General features: G+C 35.6%; 1 protein-coding gene across 2 annotated transcripts; it reads right to left on the bottom strand.

Moving 5' to 3' along the window:
• LOC145775807 (organic cation/carnitine transporter 2-like) lies at positions 1-15488 on the bottom strand. Of its 2 annotated transcripts, XM_082587178.1 has the most exons (13): positions 15227-15352; positions 13805-13937; positions 13570-13609; positions 12517-12630; positions 11898-11998; positions 10263-10417; positions 9557-9725; positions 5162-5297; positions 4585-4718; positions 3417-3631; positions 2733-2915; positions 1288-1429; positions 1-1051 (listed from the first exon to the last, which is right to left on the bottom strand). In XM_082587178.1, exons 2-13 carry the CDS (start codon positions 13864-13866, stop codon positions 955-957), a joined length of 1548 nt encoding a protein of 515 aa, XP_082443304.1. In that variant the 5' UTR covers positions 13867-13937; positions 15227-15352; the 3' UTR covers positions 1-954. The 2 variants fall into 2 exon arrangements, with proteins under 2 accessions (XP_082443304.1, XP_082443303.1); XM_082587177.1 differs by lacking the exon at positions 13570-13609 and having other exon boundaries at positions 12517-12620; positions 15227-15488.
• Positions 15489-22560: the final 7072 nt, after the last annotated feature.

Raw genomic sequence — 22560 nt, 5'->3', positions numbered from 1 at the left:
TTCTTTGTCCGAAGATAACGATTCAATCAACCATACAAACATGGTACTGCTCGTTTGCAATCATCAAATGCTGGCATTTGCACAACAATCTAACCTCTTAGTGTAATTCAGTGGCGTAGCCAAAGGGAGGTTTTGGGGGTTACAACCCCCCCTTTGGCACGCGTGTGACGTCACGATATTGAGAATGATGCTTTCAGCCTAAAAAAAAATTGCCTAATTTTATACAAAACTGCATTAAAAGAGCGAGTTTTGCCAATACCAAACATTCAAATATCTCAGCCAGGAATTAGCAACAAGAAAACATAGAAACTTAGCTTTATTTCCGAAAAAATGCCAAAGAAAACATGATCTTATCCTTTTGCTATGCCACCGGACAGCACCATTTTACATGAATATTCATACCTACATTTTTGTTGAAAATGCTCTCAGAATGCACCAAGTTTAAAGTAATTTTTCAAAATTTTCTGGGGGAGGCCCCCCAGGCCCCCCGCCGCTGGGTCGTCAAAACCCCCCTTTTCAAAATTCCTGGCTACGCTACTGGTGTAATTTATTAAGTTAAGAATCGATTTCGCTATAGTAATAGCATCTTCAGCTAGCACATGTAAAAAAAATTTTGAAAAATACGTAAAACGAACAAATAAAGCAAACTCCGATATTATCAACATGCATGAAAATTATGTTTTAAATAGATGGTCACATAATATTAAAATCAAAATATGCAAGCCTATATCTGAAACTGATGTTCTGCCACGATTTCCAACTATGTAGCTTACTGGTACAAAATTCAAGAAATACATGAACATATATCATCCATCTAGTAAATTACAACAGTTCAACAAGACGAATACCAAGAAAAACGCAATTTAGTTTCGAACAAACGTTAAAAATGACTCTGATGCGTTTGGGGATAATCTAAGTGAGGTTATGCCAAATCAGAATTTTAACCTCTTCTAATTATTGTTGGTATTTGCTTTCAAGCAGACTTTCTGTGTTGTCTTCAATGTTCACTTCACTTTTCGTTTTTTCTGTTTTGCAGCAAATGGAATAGCCACTGCAAATGCAAATAATTCATTACAAGCTACGACTGCTTTTAAAACAATTTGTCGTTTGAAAACAGTTTAAAGTAAAGATGATGTGCCTTTTTTTTATAAGGCCACAAAAACATTTCACCTTTTGAAATATTTCCTTTCAACTAAAAAATCTTGTTTCGAACGGTTCTGAGAAAATACAGTATTTCCACTTCTTCAAAACGTTATTTGGATGTTAGTTTGACACAAAATAACGCACCTTTTTAATTTTAGCATGTCTTCGGTAGTTTCTGGTAAGCCACGGTTTTGGGTATCCGGAAGAAAAAGTAAAGTACAAAATCCTGAGGCCACGGAGAAACAACTCATGATGATATAAGGAGTGTAAATTCCATGCAATTCCACTAAATGAGTAATAATAGTAGGTACGTACGCGTATTTGCAATCTGTAGGTCGCTGTAGCAGATAGGGTGTTTCGACCAATCAGAAGGCAATATTTAACACTGCTCAAAGAAAAGTTGGGGAAAAAAGTTTTGAAAATCAGGTTCTTTACAACTCCCAATGTTTGCTTATGACGTCGAAGTTTCCATAAGCATGCCAGCATTAACACACTGTGATAAATGTTGACAAGTCGCCTACCTGAAAAGTTAGCATTTGAAAATTCGGCCGCAAACCTTATTTACTAAGCTCTTGTTGCAATGTTATCCAAACTTGCCTTTTGAATTTTACAAGTTCGATTTTCACCAATGATGTTGAGAGAAACCTAATCTCTTAAACTTTTTCCAGCAAAATTGTTCTCAACTGAGTTAAATCTTGCATTCTGATTGGTCAAGAAAATACTCTTCTGCTGCCGCGACCTGCAGATTGCAATTACGTCGTACCCGTACGTATGTAAATTTTATCGTTGAGCTTTGTGATCTAAAACATAGAAACATATGAGAATTAAACTATTTCAAGCTGTTTTAGTTTCTGTCAATGAAAAAATTCAAAGCCATTATAAAATTTACACCCCCTGATCGCTTCTCTCGAAGGATTTTAATCAGAAACATTATTGTCCTACCCTTCATTCGGTGTAGATGTGAATCAAATAAAACAATCGCTTTTAACACAAAAATAGACGAAACCATAAAGGGGCTACTACACGACTCCCCTAACATTGCCCTGATACTACTATTTTAAAACAAGCCCATTGCAAAGTGCCACAAAACATCGCGATGTTACAAAACTACTATTAACGCAATTTACCCAGCACAGTAATCAGGTTGTATGTAGATTAATTATATTTCTTTTAATCTTTGCCTGCGGAAATTTAGTTTCACACTTTTGACCTTTTATTTAATTCTTGTTCATAAATAAAATCTGCCAAAATTGTTTATTATGATATTGCACAACAAAATAAACCAATCAATCAATCAGTTAATTTAACTCGATTGAGCTTTCTATATGGCGTGTTCTGATCAAAAGATTTTCGATCTGTAGGCCCCTTCTGAGGCAGCCTTTGTTTTAGCGGATGTAAACACCAGAGGTGGGCAAAAAGTAGCGCCTCTCTCGCTACCGCTACTTTGGAAAAAAAGTAGAGCCGCTACTGCAGACGTTACTCCAACTAAAAAGTAGCGCCGCTGCCGCAACTTTCACCAAAAAAGTAGCGGCGCTACAAAAGTAGCGAGCTATTGCCCACCTCTGGTAAACACGTCGTATAAAGTTTACCTAAGTAGAGAAGGTATGGAGTTACAAGGGAACCCACACGACCACAGAAAGATCCAAAACTCATGGTACTGTTTCGAATCAAAGTAGGAAATACTTCGGCAGTATGAATATATACCAAGTAAAATGCTCCTGCATTGAGAGATTTTCCTGCTAGGCCAACTATTGTTGCAGCTTGTGGCCTGTCTGTAAAGTTATAGAATTATGTAAATCTCAGAAACGAAGTTATATACCGCACTACAGTATATAACGTAGTAAATCTTATTTTGTATGTTATTCACTCTGAGGATGCGCATTGTCATAGAATCCGAAACTCCAGTGAAGCAATAAAACAACTTGCTTGTCTTTGCTTTTACTTTAACCTTCATCAGATGAACGTTGCAGCTAGTGCCATGCTAGAAAGGATCATTATCTTGCTGAACATCCAAATGTTTCAGTATTCCAAAAGCTGTTTTTTGTTTTGTTTACTTATTGTAGTTTGCAACTTGACGTAAATCCATGCATCAACAGTTAGGAAATACAAGTATAGTCATAAACAATAATAAACCAAGAGGATGGAGTAACGTTGTAATGGACTTAAAAGCATAATTGCTCTTCAACAAAAAAATAAATTTTATTCACTTCTCTACAGCTTTGCAAGAAATGAGTTCTTACACCTGCCATCAATGTTGATCAAAACTAATTTACCTTTGCTGAGAAGTGCTGCTCCCATGCAAAATATCCCTGAACCTATCATCATAGCTCCATGGCTGCGAGATCTATTCATGTACTTCACAGCAAGGAACGCCATTACAACCCCGGGTAATTCCGCCAAACCCATCAAAGTATTGTTGATGTAAATATCGCCGCTGAGAGACTGCACGCTTAAAGAAATCCCATAATACACAATTGTAGCACTAAACCTAAAAAGGAAAACCCCCTTTTTAATGACAGCAAAATTAAGTAGGCTATTTTAAATTTATGAAGCGAAATGAAATAGGCTACAATATTTTCTACATGCGCAATCACTTCAATAATAACTATTATTGTTTAATTTTTTTTTCACTTTAGGCTATTTCTACTTTACATGAGAGTACAATTGCTAATGGCTCTCTCCCACTTAACTCTGTCGAATTCTAAAATGCCCAAATTTATGCCGGTTTATTTGCTTAGATTTGGTAACCTGGTTTCATATTTTCAAGTGCTAACTAATAAAGCTTGGCAGTCGCTTCGATATGTGTGAAACTAGCTCATCTTTTTACTGCGATAATTTTGTGTAAAACACTTTAGAAAAAGTTTTAGAAAAAATTCGGTGAGGTTGAGCTCTAACAGGGTGATAGGACCATTTTAGCCATAAAAATGCCATCGCGTCTATAAAAGTGAAATATTTGTGTAACGTCCAGAATCAATTTGAAATTGCAATAATTAGCTCTTCAGCGCGATACAACGCATGAAAGTGATGAGAGTTTGAGATTTCTAACTGGGCTCTTTTTAAACACTTTTTACCTTATTTTTACCTCATTTGGTGTGAATGCAATTATGTTTTTGAGGTATTTCATCTGAGGTGAGAAAAAAATGTTTTTTATGCTTGTTCCTAATTATTATTGTTGATTATGTGAGAACTATTAAGTAGCCTAGAGTATTGAGAGTGAGTTTGATGACCAATGGCTCTGCTTTTAAATGCATAGCCCCAAGAAGAATCACTTCAACTATAGTTGCAAACTTCCAATTAAACATTTTTGTAAAAAAAAATCAGTGAAAAGTATGTGACGAAAACAGGAGAACTGGAAAAAAAAATTAAAAAGACAAAAAATGCTAAAGAGTTGGAAACTGTCCACAACTTGGGATATATTTTTAGATAATAAAATTTTCTTACCAGGCAAAAGCACAAGAAACGATAATCATGAACAATCGTGGTGTCGTCATCATTTTTACCAACAGTTTGCGTTTCTTGTTTGCACTGTCTTTACTTTTGTTCTTCTTTTTTTCGGCCATTAAACCTTCTGCCACCTACAAACATTGTTTATATATCTAACAATATTTTGAATAATAACATAAGTTATACTGGTTATAATATTCTATTTATTAAAAGTTATTAAAAAGATTAATTTACATAATTTGTTGAAGTTTTAAGCCTGATACAAAATGTTAAGCTATTTAACTTACAATAGTAAAGCTAAGTTAATGTATTAACCAATAAAGATCCTTTGATAATTTTACCCAGATGAAACAGAGCACAAGAGCATTACATTTAATTGTAGCTCGTTTTTTTGTTTTTTGCTATTTCAAAATGCTAATTTTTTTTTCTTGAAAAAAAGTTCAGGTCCATGCTTTCAAAATTGATTGATCATTGATTGTGGCAATTTTTAGTATCTGACTGCGTTTTTCAGCACAGATTAAGTGCTTGATTTGGCAGGTCAGTTGATTCTTATCACTCGTTTCAAAACAAAGACCTGTTGCACATCTTTCATCACTTCTTCAATCAAAGCATCGGATTTCTTGTTGGTCTTTCCAATCATTTTCAGAACATTCTTGGCTTCCTCAATTCTCCCTGTTGCCATTAACCAACGTGGAGATTCGGGAGTGAACCTGATGCAATGTAGTTACCTCTTTAACCCTGGCATGCATAACTTGGGTCAAAATGACCCGAACGGTGCTACTTATGTTATATACCAGCAAAAATGTTTGGTTTATGCAATCTAGGGTTAAACTTCGCCATAAATAGGCTATATTTAACTTTTGGTTTAGCGTAGCTACTCATCATATAATAAAAAATGCAAATATTGACTATTGAGTAGCTTCACAGTTACAAAACCTACGATTTGTCAAATTTGAGAGAAAAGAAAAAACATTTAAACACAATCAGGAATTCAAGAAATATTTTTCAATCTCTTTCATATATCTTGAAGAAAAAGTGTCTGTAACCAAATAGAGTTAAAATCTTTGGTGAAGGTCGGCAGCAACTGAAGTAGGCCTGGTTGTCGAGTATGAACCTAATCTCATCTATTTTTCAGTTTTTCTGAGCAAAATGGCATATGGTTGAAACCAGCTGCATGTAAAAGAGTTTTAATGAAGTTAATGATGTTAAGTTTATAAGTTAATGATTGTATATTAATGAGTTCTGATAAACCGTATTTCCATTACACGAGACGCCTTCTGAGGCACACTCTATTTGGTACTATATATCTTGATTCAAATCTTGGAAAATATTAAACTGCACTCAAGCATACGAACAAATAATTATTATCTAACAAAGCATCGATGCATCTTTGTAAATATTTAAAAAATAACATAGAATTCAAATTACACGTTATATCAATGATAGGATTTTGCAAATGATGAAAAGTAATATTGTTGTTATCATAAAGGCTGGTTTTGACCAAATTTAAAATGACGCCATGTAAAACAAAGCAGTGTTTAAAAGTATAATCATCATTTTCAGCCCGTGAGAGCCCACTGCAGAGCGTAAGCCTTCCCCTTTTCATGCCAATTTACATGATTATGTGCTAGTTGGTACCAATTGGTTGTATTGCATTGTTTGTCAATGTCGTCCTTCCATCTCACATTTGGTTTTCCTTTCTTTCTTTTGGTTTGTCGTGGTGTCCATGTTGTTAATTTTTTAGTCCATCTATTGTCCTGATATCTTGCTATATGACCTGCCCAGGACTATTTTAGTTTCTTGATTGTGCTTAATATATCTCGTAATTTCGTTTGATTTCTGATCCATTCGGCAGTCTTTTTATCTCGCCATGTTAAACCCATCATGATTAGTTCATATGCTTTCTGCATAGTTCTTAGTTTACGTGTTAATTTCTTTGTAAGGTTCCAAGTTTCTGCACCATATGTAGCGGTTGGAAGGATGCATTGATCGTAGACTTGTTTCTTGAGAGAAAGAGGCAGTTTGGACTTAAATATCGAACTTGCTCTTCCGAAGGCTTGCCATCCAAGCGATATTCTTCTTTTGATTTCATCTTCTTTATTGGAGTTAGTTGTAATTTTTTGGCCAAGATATATAATATAGTGATTAACTTTTTCGATAGTCGCTCCGTCCAAAAGAATATTGCTGTCGATGTCTGCCAGTTTGTTAAACATAACTTTCGTTTTGTTAAAGTTCATATGAAGGCCAATCTTTTTGCTTTCTGTATTGAGTTCACTTAACATTGTTTGTAGTTGTTTAGGTTGCTCAGATATAAGGATGATGTCATCAGCAAAACGTAAATGGTTTATGTATTCACCATCAATTTTGATTCCTTTTTCTTCCCAGTTAAGTTGCTTAAAAATTTCTTCTAAGGTTGCTGTAAAAAGTTTTGGAGATATTGTGTCACCTTGACGTACCCCTTTTTGAATCTGAAATGGTTCAGAGTCTTTGTGCAGCCGAATTATAGATGTATTTTCCGCGTAAATGTTTTTGAGAAGTTGAGTGTATGATTGGTCGATTCCCTGTTTTTCCAGTGCTGAAATGACAGCTGATGTTTCAACAGAGTCAAACGCTTTTTTATAATCTATTAGTCCAAGGTAGAGTGGGATGTTATATTCGTTTGTTTTTTCAATTAATTGGTTTATAGTATGCAGGTGGTCCATGGTTGAAAACCCTTCCCTAAAACCTGCTTGTTCTCTCGGTTGGTGGTGGTCCAAATCTTTAGCATTTCTGTTGGTAATTACTCGGGTAAAAAGTGTGTAAATTGTTGGAAGAAGACTAATCGGACGATAGTTTCCTAAGTCTTTTTGGTCTCCCTTCTTATGAAGAAGTATGATGATAGCATTCTTCCAGTTGGAAGGAGTTTGTCTTGTTTTAATGCATTCCGTAAACTGATGGGCAAGAGGTGAAGAAATTGTTTCTTCTGCATCTTTAATTAGGTCAGGCGTGATATTATCTTCACCAGGCGCTTTATTTCGTTTCATCTGACCAATTGCATGTTTTATTTCAGAGATATTTACTTCTGGAGTGGTTGCTAAAATTTGAGATTTGTCACTGGAGTTGTCGACCGGCCCTTGACCCTGATTGCTAGCATAGAGATTTTGATAGAATTCTCTTGCTCGTTCCATTATCCGGTTTCTGCATTTCGTAATAGAGCCATCTTGTTCTTTTATTCCAGTCATATGAATTTTTCCCAAGCTGAGCTTCCTTTTGGCAGCTTTAAAACCTCGACCTTTCCGGATTGTTTCTTCAACAACATCAGAGTTGTATTTTCTTATGTCTCTTCTTTGTTTTTTACTGATGAGTTTGTCAAGTTCTGCTTTTTCGATTTTGTTCCTTGCTGATATTGGTTGCTTGAGATCTCTACGCTTCTTCATAAGGTTTAAAGTTTCTTCCTTCACAAGGTAGATTTAAACGATCTGTCTTAGCCTGATGCTGCGAGTTTGCTGTGGCAATAGTAAGTTGCGCAAGTTTTCGGAACACAGTTCCCTAGTCATGTGCTATGATGAATGGTGTTGAAGTCAGTGAGTGGTTCTTTAGTGTGGTTCTTTCGTTTAGCTTGAGGCTGCTGGTTGTGAAGGAAGCTACGATCATGCTGCTAAAAGCGAAACTCAATCAATTTAAAGTTTCTGTTGACAGTTTTGAACCATTGTTAGGCTTTACTTCTCTATACTTTTCTGCTGTTTTTGTAAGATTGATAACGATACTGTTATTTAAATCTTCAACTGTATTTCCTGTGTAATTGATTGGTTGGTCTTCCAAGGCTTGAAACTGATTTTTCAAATCCAACTGGAATGACAATTTATAAAAAGGATCTATTCGTAGTGGTTTGTTTTTTGACCGAAATAACTTTCTTCTTTCTTTCTGAATGTCTAATTTGACAATGCTCCTCAGTATTCTATGATCGCTTCCAGTATTTACTTTGTTAAGAGTTTGAACGTTCTGGAAGATTTTAGGTTTGTTGGTAATTATGTAGTCTATTTCATTATGTGTTTCATCATTTGGGCTTCTCCATGTCCATTTTTTGCGGTTTCTTTTGGAACATGGTGTTTGTGATGCTGAAGTTGTTGCTCAAACAGAAATTGATTAAGTTTTCTTCACGTTCATTTCTTGTTCCGTATGGAAATGTTCCAAAGCAACTTTCTTTTCCTGTACCAATTTTTGCGTTAAAATCTCCCATGATTACATTAAATTGAGTTTTTTGACAGTCTAGAGTTCTTTGTAAATAATCATAAAAAGCCTCAATCTCATCCTGAGAGCTGAGGGTTGTTGGGGCATATACTTGGATAATCCTGAGATCATATCGTTTCGAAATTTTTATAGTTACACTGGCTACCCTGTCCGACTCGCCATGAAATTCTTTTACATTATTGACCGGATTTTTGTGGATACGAAATCCTACGCCCCTCTGCTCAACGTTTTCTCTTCCTTTGTGGTAGAGCAGATGGCCATCCTTGATATTCATTAGTTTTTCTCCTTTTCTTCTGATTTCACAAAGACCAATCACATGCCACTTGATAGTTTTTATTTCTTCCATTAGGCTGTTAAGATGAACCTCTTCTGACAAAGTTCTAACATTGCAAGTTGCGATGAAAAGTTTTTTTTTTGTTTGATGTACCGGTACATTGATTTGTTTGTACGCAGTAGTCATCTTTGCACACAGTATCCCTGCGTACTGCAGGTACTGAGGATGGACCTCTTTCCGTTGATCCACCGGGAACGGGAGGTGATGTCTTTATTGGCATATTTTCATTGGGGAGTTTTTAGTATAAAAAAGTATAATAGACTAAGTTAAATCAGCAGAAATTGAAAATAAAAAATGTAGAATCGAATGAGTTTATAAAATGCCTTGTGTTTTTAGCTGTCGTACCAAGTATAGTTCGGATATAAAAAAAATGTACATATTCAAATAAAATTCAGTCATGCCCACCAAATGTTGGGGATGTAGAGAATGGACAACATTCCAATTACGCGAAGAAACCATCGCCAATTCGGGCATAAGTAAAATATCAACGTTGAAATCCCATAACCGATGGGAAACGAAAAGAAGGAACTGATTGAGATGAAATTTCGCTTTTCTGGTGTGGTAAGTTCAGTACCTGAATTTAGAGTCATATATTTTCAAATACACCAAAACATATGACTTATTACGTACTTTAAGTGTTGATTTAGTTATTGTACAATTACATTAAGGAATAAGAATAGCAAATCTGGAAGTAAAACAACAGACCTTGTGCAACTTTTGCAGTGTCCAAGTCAGGAAGTGTCTAGTTGAGAAGCTCACTTCAAAAACTGTCCCTCAAGTATTCACCCGAGTAAAAAAAATAGCTCACAGGCAGTATAGTAGGCTATTTTAACAAGCGAAAAATTATATCGCTGTCAATACTGGTGCGCAAAGTTGTTAAAATAATATTTTTGAAGAGAGTTTCTCAAGTCAAAGACAATTCTTCCAACCACCAATCAAATTATTAAAAAATCGTTTGCTTATCTTGAGTTTATGATTTGTTTCGTCTTAATTACAGGATATGTGTGTGGTCCTCATAGATCCTAACGCTGAAATAGTGCACTGCTTACAGCAGCTGGGAGATGTTGCATGAATTGCTGACTCATAAGCAATAAGAAGAAGCAATGCTTACCAAGGACAAATCCAGTAACGTAATTTACCAAACTTGTAAGACCGGCAAAAAACAAAACAACCGAAAATGTCAACGTCGTGTAAGTGAAGCTCTCCAAAAACATTGTAAGAAATCCCATAAATGTAAACGAAATAAAAATAGGACGCCTTCCAAACCTGCACACCAACAATGGAAGTGTTAGAATGGCATCTTTTTGCAAGATTCACAACTACTGCAAAATCGATTGGTTCAAGAGTTTAAAGCAACTGAATAATAATAATCATTCGCTATCTCCGCTAACAGCAGATTGCGCATCAACATGGCTTACTTGACAGTGTTCCATGTGATTTTATGAGCCGTAGCCTACTGCTTCCATGCTGGCTCAAGGCAGATTGAAAGAGGGTGATATGTCACCAGATTATTACCCGATTTATCCTCACTGCGTTATGCAAGAAAGAACACAATCGCTACCATTTTTAAAGTCTTTGGTATGACCCGACATGGAATCGAACCCAGGGCTACCAGCACCAGAGCCGAAGGCGATAACCACTGAGCCACGGGTGCTGGTTAACGTTATAATATCATTATACAAGTATAAGTAAGCAACATTATAATATCGATATAAATTCTTGTTGATTGTTCTGTCATCTGCATCACCGAGGGTGACAGTTCCCCCATATCTTTAACCAGGTAGTATCGTCAGCCCAGAAATGACAAAATATTTGCTGTTTTATTATAAAAAAAACATAGCCTAACCTATTGTTACTGTCTGTTCCCCTCCCAATGGAATAACAGGCCTTCGCACACTTGACGATCTGACGAAGAGTTGGCTCCAAGTCCTTCCATTCGGCTAAACACAAACTTTTTTTTCTGCTTCATACGAACGACGACGACTGTCTGTTCCAAATTTCGTGGTCACTCGAATCAGCTCATTTTTAGCCTACCTATTACTACAGCTGCCATATTGATATAGCTTACTCTGAGCCAGGCCGTTAAGATTATTTGGGTTCGGTACCAATGAAATCCTCGGGACCCTAATCAAGATACTTTGAAAAAAATGAGCTATCCAAAAAATATGGGGTGGTTTGTTTAAGATCCCAGGCCCTTTTGAAAGATTACTGGCCCCTAAGATCATCTCGGGCTCATCAAAATTACCCTTGGACATCCTCTCTCAACGCCACTGTTCTGATCCGACCCGATCTGGAATCGAACCAGCATCAGTTACCGGAACATAAAGCAGCCAACGACTAAACTAGTGGTGCAAAGTTGTTAGGAGCAAATGAAGAAGGGGGAACTTTTTTAGTTGTAGAATCGAAGGCCTGAGTTTACAACTACTTAAATCACATTTTGTGAAGATTGAGTAATTACCAAAAATGTATCGTATTGCATAATGGTCAATGCATGTCACAGCGAAATTTTTGATTTAAGAAACAACTTAATTTCGCTATAACACACGCTGGTTTTTGTATAGAAATGAAACATTTTGCAACTTTGAAAATTGCTTTTTCTCAAATTTTAAATTTTAAAACTTAAGTTAAAATTTTGCAACTTAAATTTTGCAACTTAGTTCTCTAAATCAAGTCTTCAATCAGGCTTGTGATTTTACCAACTTTATATTACAACTGACTTTCCATGCACACTATTTGCAAAACTGACCTGTCAGATAAGAATCCTGAGGCTGAACCGACGCAAATCCCCATGTAGAATACAAAATAAATTATGGGTTTGATCTTCGCTTTCTCACAAAAAAGATTAAACTGCGTAAAAAAGCAAGTTATTGCCATCTCTGAATATGTGGTTATTTTAAAATTCTTACAGTGTAGCCTACTTGCAATAGATAATGTTTGCAAAGAAAGTAAACGCTAGTGCCAGGTTGAGAAATAAGGAACTTTGAGACGAAAGAACCTAAGACAGGTAGTCTCAGCCTCCACAAATAAGTAAGTCAAAACCATATATCATAGCAAAATTAGACGACAGGATAACAAATATTAGGTTTTTTTAATATCTTGCTGATGTAATTATTCTTTAGGACAAGCTACAGTTCAGCAAGACATACGTAAAACTATCATAAATTTTGTCTATGGCATTTTGTCTATCTAGACAAATTGAGTTTTGAAATCTACTGAGCATAAATGCATACACTGTATTGTGTAGATCTACTGCATGTACAACACTGAGCAACAACACTTGCATTTACGAAAGAGTAAAATGTTAGGTTTGCATGCTCAGCGATGTGGATGCTGATCAATACAATAACTTAGAAATCTATATTTACCTCTATTCCAGCTGAGTGGACATTGTATGGATTCATCACTTGATAACCATTATCACAAGGCACAGAGGTTACATTTTCAAAAGAATCAGCCCTTTGATGTGTGTCTAAATAATGCTGCAAATTGTTATTTCAACCCATTACCATTAAAACACCAGCGAAGTCTTCGAATGGCTCACATTGCAGCAAGTCAAGCTGAGATGGTAAGCTTTGTTAATTATTTTTTATTTGATTCTTTTTGAAAGAACAATTGCGAGCCTCCAACTCCCCAAACAAATACACAAAAAAATGAAAAGAGGTACTACAAAAAGTGCTCAATGCCAAGCAAAAAGCCAAGCAGAGCGAATTGCATCAAGTATAGCTACTATTCTCTACACCGCTACAGCCTGTTTCACCCTAAAAGGGGGATCATCAGAAGGTTCTTAGTCAAATAGATTCTATTTGAATAATATTTGAATTCTATTTGAATAAAGACCTTCTGATCTTCTTCTTCTTCTTCTTCTTCGTTTGAACCTTGTTCTTCGCCACTTCAAGGGTCGAGGGGCTCTGCCTTTTACCACCCTTGGGCAGTGGCGGCGACGCGGTTTAAATGTTTGGGCAGGTGTCGAGCAGCCATTGAATTGATTCGTCATCCAGTTCACGCAGTCCACGCACACCATTTGGCGCATCTGATGATCCTCCTTTTAGGGTAAAACAAACTGTAGAAGTGTAAAGAATAGTAACTGTATTTGATGTAATTAAGCTAAATAATATGCATTTCTTACTTAGCTAGTTTGCCTAATAACACTAAATTAGTTTGCCAAATAGTTAGCCAGTTTGCCTAATAACACTAGATTAGTTTGTCTAATAACTAACTATATTTTGCTTAATAATTAGCTAGTTTGCCTAATAACTAACTAGTTTGCCTAATAACTATAGCTAGTTTGCCAAATAACACTAACACAAGTTACGTAGCCGAAGTTTTGGAAAATGCTTTTTCTAGTAATTAAGTTGGTGCCAAACTTATCTTAAAAAGTTAAATACGCCTGACACACAAGTGTCATAGCATTCACCTACTTGTGAAAGAAAAGAACAGTTCTTCGGACACAGTCTCCAGCTACAGTATAAAGAAAAAGAAAAAGATAAGAAGAAAAATATACTGTAGACTATATATATCCAAAGTTAAAACTAAGACTAAAAAAGAGTGTGATTCGAAGTGTTAACGAATTAAGGATGAGAATTTATGATTTTAACTTGTTCTACGCTACGAATTACCGCAACTTCTATATGATTTACTGTAGTTTACAATTACCGTTTTGAAGGAAATCCACAAATGATGAAACATCGTTTGTTGTTCTGTTGTACTGAAAGCATTTGCTTCTTGTCCCATTTTCTTTCTCTGGGGGTATTAAGTAGTCCAAAAGCTTTTCCGTTGAAGAAGAGTTCTTTAAAATTTAGGTTTTGCAACTTTCACTTCATGTCGTATCACACAATATTTACAGTAGCCTTTTTAGCCCCAAAAAACCTTGCACAAAACTTACTGTAGATATGAAGCTTAGACTACATCCGATTTTTCGATTGTTGGATTGTGAAAGTATATTTATCCACCCACTAAAAAGATTATTATGAAACTCATCCTCATTTCTGTAATAAATTACTTTTCAAGAAACACAAACTATCAACAATGAAGTCTTGCTGGCCAATAGCTGGTTGAATGATACGTTGGATTTACAATCTCTAACCTGATGTATAAAAATTCAAACGAAATAAATGGAGGCACTTGTTTTGTTTCAATTATAATTGCAATTGTAAAGTGTTGCATGTAATAAGCCCGTTGTACTAAAACAACAAATACCACTCCTACTGTAGTTATACAATAAGTAAGTAGGCTACTGTATTTTATAAATGTATCTCCTACTATCAACTTTTGTAGCCATGCAATTTATACATTATGCATTTAGAATTTTGAATAGATTTATCTATTCTGAAACCAAATCATTTGGTGAAACAAGTACTTTGTAAAAATACTAAATGTGTGATCATCTGACAAGAACCCAAGAGACCTCAAACAAAGCTGTCGGCAGATTTAAATATCTCACTCAACTTCTATTTGAACTAAACAGAATTTACCAAAAGGGATAAATTTTGCCGTTTAACACATGTCAAAATACAAAGTTGCTTTCAATCCCTTCTGCAACTCACTAATAATAATAACTTGATAAGACAAAAAATTCGTTGCATCAATGCAATGAATATAACAAATTGAGAATATTAGCCAATAAAACTTGCAACTTGAAAGAAATATTACGTATACTAAATAGCGTGTTTGCTATATATCACAATGCAGACTGGTTTCTTAAACTTCCTTATGACATTGCAAAGATTTCTATGTTTTATATTGAGCACAATTTTGGTACAACTGCTAGGTGAGCATAATCTTCACAAGTGTCCGAATTTTTAAACGCTACACGATTGATGAGTGAATAAAAAGTTGCTTAAATTTTCAGATCTTGATATCAACTACTTTCAGCAAAGTCAAAATTACATTTTGGTAGAAAATTAAAGGAAAAACATCTGTCAGCACTTTTTATGTTTGTTTTTGGCTGTAGAGTTCAGCAAAAATTGACAGTGATAAACATGTTTTTCATCATTTCACTTTATTTGTTTCTAGAAATCTTTGATTACACCAACAAGTTTTTTATAAATATTCATTCAATGCCAACTTAACTCTTACTTGGGTAAAGTGGGTCATTGCTTCATCAGGAACTTTGCACCAATATCCTCCTGGCGTGTACAAGATTAAGGCTAAAGTTGTGACTAAAAACACGTTTGGTAATCCATTGAGAAAAAAAAGCAGAAACATTCTCTTTTCAAATCGCTTTCCAGAAACTTTTCGTAGAAGGTCGTCGTAATTCATTTTGATGAACAGTAAACTTCCCGCATTTGTCAAAATGTATAAACCTGCACTGTCTCAAAATAAAAGCCGGAAAAGAGTATTCCCTGTTACTGTTGTCACGTGTAAAATATTTAACGCCTAAAATAGATTAAAGATTTTGCATTTTATTTGTTTTATTTATTTAACCGAGATCTTAAGCAATAAAGTTTATTAAATAACAAATTTTATTCATATGGTTTTGTTTTACTACAAGACTTCAAAAACAAGGGCACTTTGTTTTTTGTTGACTGCAAACATTGACAGAATGGATTAAAATACTGCGCATTTGCTCTTCCTTCAATTACCTACTTTAAGTTGTAGATTGCCTGCACAAAAGCAAATTAAAAATTGGTTGGTGAATCTTTATCCTCGGACTGACAAAGCCTTGAAGCCTTGATAGGTTATTCCTGGTAGTTTCGCATACTTGTAGAGGCTCTTGACGCAGAGCCGGTTACCGAGATTGGCAAAGTGAAGTTTCCGATGGTGGAAGTGTTGTTGCCAGGGAATTAGATGCCGCTGAATGGAGAGCAATCCTGATATGCGTTGCTCAAGCGCACACCCCGAGAGTCGAACCAGCGCCGCGTGATCTTGAGCCGGGCGCGTAACCACTGAGCTAACTGAGCTTTAATGCTTTCGTCAGCTTATGAAGTTTTAAGAATTGTATTATGAAGTTTTATACTCTAGTCTAGAGAATGCTAGCTTATAATAAAAATGTATCTATATTTGCATAATTTCGGCGTAAAAATACGGCAGACTATACGTTGTCGGTGGCCAATTATAACTTTGCTGGCTCAAAGCCTGTACCTACACTAAAACCTCAAAAGGCACATCCAGCATTGTATTTTTACCACATGCTGGAATTGGAAATCTTATACTGCAGAACCCAACACTGCAACAATGCACTGGCTGCAATAGACATGGGAAAACTACAACCCGCAGGCCAAATTCGACCCGTTAGGCCTTTTAAGCTGACAAGCTAGATGCTGGAATAAATTAGGACATCGAATCAATTAATTTTCTTTTGGTTTTCAGATCTGTAGTAATGGCTGCTAGAACTGTTTACTGATTTAAGAAAAAAGATTTAAAAAAAAGCAGATTGAAAACTGCAAGCTTTCTGTGATATTAAATATACTACAGCTAATGTGATAACTGACTTTATATTAGCTCTCCAGTCTCCATGTACATTTTAGAAAAATCGTGATAATCAACCATTTGATATTTGCTGAAATTTAACTGTGTACTGCAATTGCAAAGAAGAAACTGATCTTTGGTTGGTTAAGTAAGCGTGACTTTGTTGCATTTCCCATGACAAAGACAACAAAAGAAATCTATAGACAAGCAAACTCCTCGTTCCAGGTGAAACGAACCATAAACCCAATAACGTTAAATCACGTTTTGCGTGAAAATGCTTGACAATAGAAATTTTCGAAGCTTAGAATTGAATTCACAACAAGATTTGTGTTTTATCACTGAAGGTGTTGAGACTGTGCTAATTTTCTTTTTAATTTAGTCGCTGATTTCTGCCTCAAGCACGATATAACATTTTGTCACTTTTACCTTTTTCTAGACTTTTTCTATTTTGACGTGTAGGCTATTGATTTTGCTGTAGCATAATGGTCAAAAATAAAAACAATTGAACAGCTTCCAAAAAGATTTCGTTTATGTAAAGACTCTAGGCCTACACTTATTATATAGGCCTAGTCAAAATTTACTTTTTGTTTTTCTTCTCTGTAGTCCTTCTAGTAATAAGTGCCTCACCTCACTTTGGTTGACCTTATTCTGATGACAAGCACTTGAAGAGAGCGGTAACGACTAGAACATCACACAACTAAGGCGAAAGAGCCACGCAGCTTGAGTCCTGTCTTTGTCATGAGTTACCAAGGGGGGTGGGGGGACTTGTATACCTGGGACTGGTATATAAGTCCCCCCCCCCCCCTTGGTAACTCATGACAAAGACAGGACTCAAGCTGCGTGGCTCTTTCGCCTTAGTTGTGTGATGTTCTAGTCGTTACCGAAGAGAGCATGACTAACGTTCTCTTTGCCATACACTCATGTGTTTATGTTGAACTAATTTCTCCCAAAACTTCTCAATCTGTCAAAAATTTGTCAATTTTTTGTTTTTTTGCACTTGCATTTTTTTTTAACTGGCCTTATGCTTGATGGTTGAAGATTTAAGAAAAGTGGACAAGAATGCAAAAAGGCGATTTTTTTACTATCAAATCAACTAAATGTTTCACAAACATGAGCGATTTCTTTTAGTGTAGTACGGTTTAGTCTACCCGTGTTTACGCCATATGTAAAAATATTTTCATTCCGTTATGCATTGAGCTGAGCTTGTAAGCATGGTTTAAGAATTTTTAAATTAAAATAACCTTAAAAAAATAGTAGTCTAGACCCGTTTACTCATTTTCTTGTTGTTGTATGAGGGTGACAGTTAATATTGTTGTCACAGCGGTCTCTTCATCATCTCATATTCAGATTCGCATCATAATTTGTTTGGTAGACAGAGTTGGGTTAAGTACCAGGTTTCATCGTTTCTAGCACTAGTTGCTACGTTCATCTGATGAAATTGAAAGTAAAATTAACAACAAACACTGGCGTTTCGCGCACCATGACAATGCGCATCCTCAGAGCGAATAACATACAAAATAAAATTTCACCAGGTTGTATACTACTGTAGTGCGATTGAAGGCAAGAAAAAATAAAACACGCAATATTTTAAAAAATTGGCCAATGATGTGTGAGCGGTTACTTTCCACGTTAAAATTACGTAAAAACTTAAAAAAGATTAATAAACTTTTACTTTCAATTTCATCTGATGAACGTAGCAACTAGTGCTAGAAACGATAATTGTCCTGATGAACACCCAACCTTTTCAGTACCAGGTTTCAGTTAAATTACAATTTATTACTCTAATATTTTTTGTTTTTGTCAGTTACGTTGTGTTTGGGCTATTCCTTTCTGAAAAGAACAAATTGTTGCAATTACTATTATTTACGTTTCTACATATTATGCCCCCGTTTCAGATCACATGCCACAAAATTTTAACACATTTGTTTCTTTACAGCAGCACAGTGCACAGTTGCCAAATCAATGTTCGTAAACTGTAGGGTAGAGCCACACATGGCCGAATAGAGATAGAGGGGGCCACTCATGAGCCACACTAGTTACAATTAACCAAGCAGAAAAGAAATGGAAATTAATTTTATTTTTGCATAAACTTTGTAGCAAGAGAATACTGCAAAAAAGTAATTTAAAACGCAGTTTTGTGAAATTTTAAGCACATTAAAGTTACAAAAGAAATTGTAAAAACCTCAGGCAGTGTCAGTCAACTTACAGCTACTGTAGCTTAGACCAAAAAATTGTATTTAATTGTAATTGTCCTCAAATTGTACCGTGATTGATACAACTTTGATAAAAGCGTAAGCTATCCCATTTAATTTACTGTTACAGCTTACTGTAAAAATAAAGCCAAAATTACAGTCTTACAATGATACATACTGTAAATCAAGTCTAACTTACGGGTACATAATACCCAAAGATAAGTGACTGAATAAAGAAGCAACTAGAGATGAACTTTTTCCAACAACAACGGTTAAAAAATGAAAAAAACATTCACAGACATAGAAATCTGTAAAAAATAGCACTATCAGGTATGATACAAAGAAAAAAAAGCAAAGGTCAACAAAAAGTAGCATATTTAAACAACCTGACGTAACCGTAACGTCATATTGAAACGTGGCTAAGTGTCCTTACCCTCTGGATGCGCTTCTGACCGGGCGGTGAGTATCGCAATATTGGAACTCGGCTGGCCCAAACGAGTGCAATAATATTAAATGTAGCAGACTCCTGAGATGGCTTAAAAAAATTTATGAAAAAGGCGGTTTGACTCTTTAGCCTGGGTGACCCATCAAGATGGGTATTTCTTTTTAACAAAGCTTGGATTTTTCTACTAAAGCTTTCTATAAAGTTTAAAGGGTTGAATGGTTGCAAGAAGAAATTTGAGATTGAAATTGCCTCAAGTTTTCCATTTATGTGTTTCTTTTCTACCTCAGTCAAGGGGGTACTACCGGGTCGTCTTTGCGCAGGTCCAATCACAACGAGAAGATTTTACTATGAAACTTTAACTCACTGAAGAAGGAAAGATACAAATTTTAGAAACTATTTAAGAAACTACAAAAACTAAACCACATTTTTACATAGATAATTTTCTAATAAGCTACAACTCCGCATTGTAAAATGATAATGGGAGTGAAGTTGCTCATTGTGTACAATTTCAAGATACGTTTGTCCAAATAGCATGTGAAATGTCGATTATATTTGACCAAGATAGTGGTTTCACAAGCCGGTTTGATTTCTGAAAATAACTGATAGATCTAGAGTATAATGCATTTTAAATGTCAAATTATTACAGTTTGTCTCAATAGCTCAGTCTGTTTAGTGATTGACTTAACGAACGAAACGGCAAGTAGGTTATGTCGCTTAAAGGGGTATTCTCGATGTGCGCACTTTAGCTACGCTTTATTCAGAACAACTCGCCATTTAGCAGCACCGAGTTGTTGGAATAATTTATAGACAATATTTTTACACCCAGCGGAAACATCACGTAGTCACAGTCACTGGACTTATGTCACTGTTTCTCTCTACAAGTATGGGAGATCATTCTGATCAAGCTTCCACATAAGTTTTCTCAGTTCCAGAGGATAGGATTAATCATAGCCCATATACCATCTATCAAAAGTATTCAAAATGTATAAGCCATCGCTTGGAGGCTAGATGAGAAACGGGAGCTTTAAGAGCTTCATTAAATTTAAATAAAGAGTTTCAGCTATTTACAATTCAGAATAAACATCAACAGCAAAGCTTTCAATTTCTACAACTAAAAATTGCGAAATGAGAGTAGGCCTAAGCTACAAATTACATTGCAATATGAGCAATAGGCTACAACTCCTTCCTTAGACTTGAGTTTAAAGCTGCTTACAATGAAAAGTTAATCGATTTTCCAAATACGTTTTTTGATTGAAAAGGTTGAAAACTTATGAAGAAATGTTGTATATTATTTTGCTCTTTGTTTCAGCCGCAGTACGTATTAACTTGAAACATTTTGGTCTTCGTATGATCCTGCAGTGCAATGAATGTAGGGCTTCAAGATCTAATAAACTGTTTCATTTGTACATTGGTGGTGAAATGATTTGCGTGAATTAACAATTTAAAATGGTTGATTGTTCGTGCAGTTGGACAGTTCAGTTAAAATTGTAGATCTTAAATGTATTGCATTTTGTTGTATCATTTTGCTGCAACAGGGCTACCAAACATTTTAACAAAATGACCTCTCATTTCGAGGAAAATTAAGGATGGCTGGCCGGATTCGTTCAATACACACGTTAACAACCTGTGATGCCAGGTACAGGTTGAAACTGCTTCTATAAAAAAACAAAGGATTAGTCGGCATTTCTGTAGCTTTTTAACGTTATTTTGATAGTCAATTACTTTTGTGAAGATATTATTTGTTTCAAAATTGTTAGCTTAGGCATAGCCTACCATTGGCGTTGTCAACAAAAAATTTTCCAAGTGTTTGGTTTGTCCATGCTTTTTGCAAATTTTCCAGAAAAACGCATAACAAGAACAGCCATGCACGAGATCTGCTTTGTGATAATGCTTCATAGTTAGCATGAAGAACGCAAAATATTGCTAACATCAGGTTTGTGATAACTTAAATCGAACCAGTCTTTTTTGCATGCCTGTTTTTGAGATCAACGTAAAAATACGGACGGAAACAACTCGTCAAATCATATTTCCTGTTTCAAAGAAGCAAAAGTGATGCACTAGAGAAAGACTGTGTTACTTTGATGTGGGTCGCTGTTGGCGTTATATTTATATAAGGTTTGACCAGATGAGTAAAGCGTTAGACCAGAATGGAAGGAAGATTATTTCATGCCAGCCCATGTCATTACCACGTTACTTTACAGAAACGTGGATAACTCTGCTGAGTTAGGTGATGCATACAGTATGATGAGCCTAATAAACAAAGTAAAGGCGTCTGAAGATGACTTTTTCCAAGATAAACTTGCGATCATCATTTTTATTACCCTTTACCTCATACACTCAGATGAAAAGTAAAGAATTGTACGGTAGGTTTGAACATGAATCAAAACATGAAACTTAAAGATAGAAGCTCAGCAGATATTTTGTTGTTTTTCTTATTAGCGCATTGTCGAGGCTAAATATTAGATAAGTGGCCTAAGCTTTGTTTGTTTGTTTGGTTTATCTTAATCCTGCATTGCGGGAAAGCGGACTTGAGCGCTATGCATCGGTGTACGCCTTCCGACGTACACCTGACCCACGTTGCATCCGACGGCAATGTCTGTTTCCGGTTGTCTACTCCACTTATGACTTAAATTTGGTACTACCCATTACTCGAAATCGATCACTGGGTAGAGGCAATTATCGTGAAGTTTCTTGCCCAGAGAAACAACAGCAAGTGCGGGTGGCTGGAGTCGAACATGCAGGCTCTCGACTGCGAGCCCAACGCGCTAACCACTCGGCCACTGCTTTATTAAGGAGAACTATTAACAGTCTAAGCAGAAATGTGTAGAATTAGGAGACGCCCAATTACTTGCCAAGCAAAGGGTAAGTAAAGTAAAACGTAGAACTTATGAATTGAAAAGAAATTACAGGCTTTTACATTTAGTACACGAAACATGAAGCTACATGTTTCTGATGTCTACTTTAAATTTACTTGGTTTTTTGTTTATAAAACGTTTGTTTTATATTTTCTAAACCTTTAAATTCCTTTCTAGTTTAAAATTTGGAACTAAACTTACAATCTCGTTGCAAAATAACATAATCATAAATTGCTTTGTATTTTTGTAACTTTTATGTACTAGTTTTGAACAGACGAGGTATAGTCAACCATTACCTTGAAATATTATTTTTACTAACAATTTGAAAAAAATCTGGTAGCATATTTGTTAAAATGCACCTTCGCTTGGCAGGTAAGCGGGTCATCTCCTATTTCTGTGAGTCCTTCAGTCCAAGGTTTGAAATGTATTGGCAATGATTTACATTTGGCCTATAAAGTAATATTTTTGTGGCAGAAGATAAACTTTCATTCCAGGACACTGACTGAGAAA

Source organism: Aplidium turbinatum, chromosome 8, assembly GCF_918807975.1.
Source record: "Aplidium turbinatum chromosome 8, kaAplTurb1.1, whole genome shotgun sequence".
NCBI classification, from domain to species: Eukaryota; Metazoa; Chordata; class Ascidiacea; order Aplousobranchia; family Polyclinidae; genus Aplidium; species Aplidium turbinatum.
Note: the sequence above shows the minus strand (reverse complement) of the source record. Positions and strands in the feature narration are given on the sequence as shown.

Bases quoted from the DNA above. Each gene is read 5' to 3' on its own strand.
- LOC145775807 (XM_082587177.1), bottom strand. From the start codon at position 15,409: ATGAATTACGACGACCTTCTACGAAAAGTTTCTGGAAAGCGATTTGAA. The intron at 11,999-12,516 runs GTAAATATAGAT...TTTTTTACGCAG, and splicing joins TCCACTCAGCTGGAATAGAG to TTTAATCTTTTTTGTGAGAA. The intron at 5,298-9,556 runs GTGGGCATGACT...ACATTGCATCAG, and splicing joins CTCTACATCCCCAACATTTG to GTTCACTCCCGAATCTCCAC.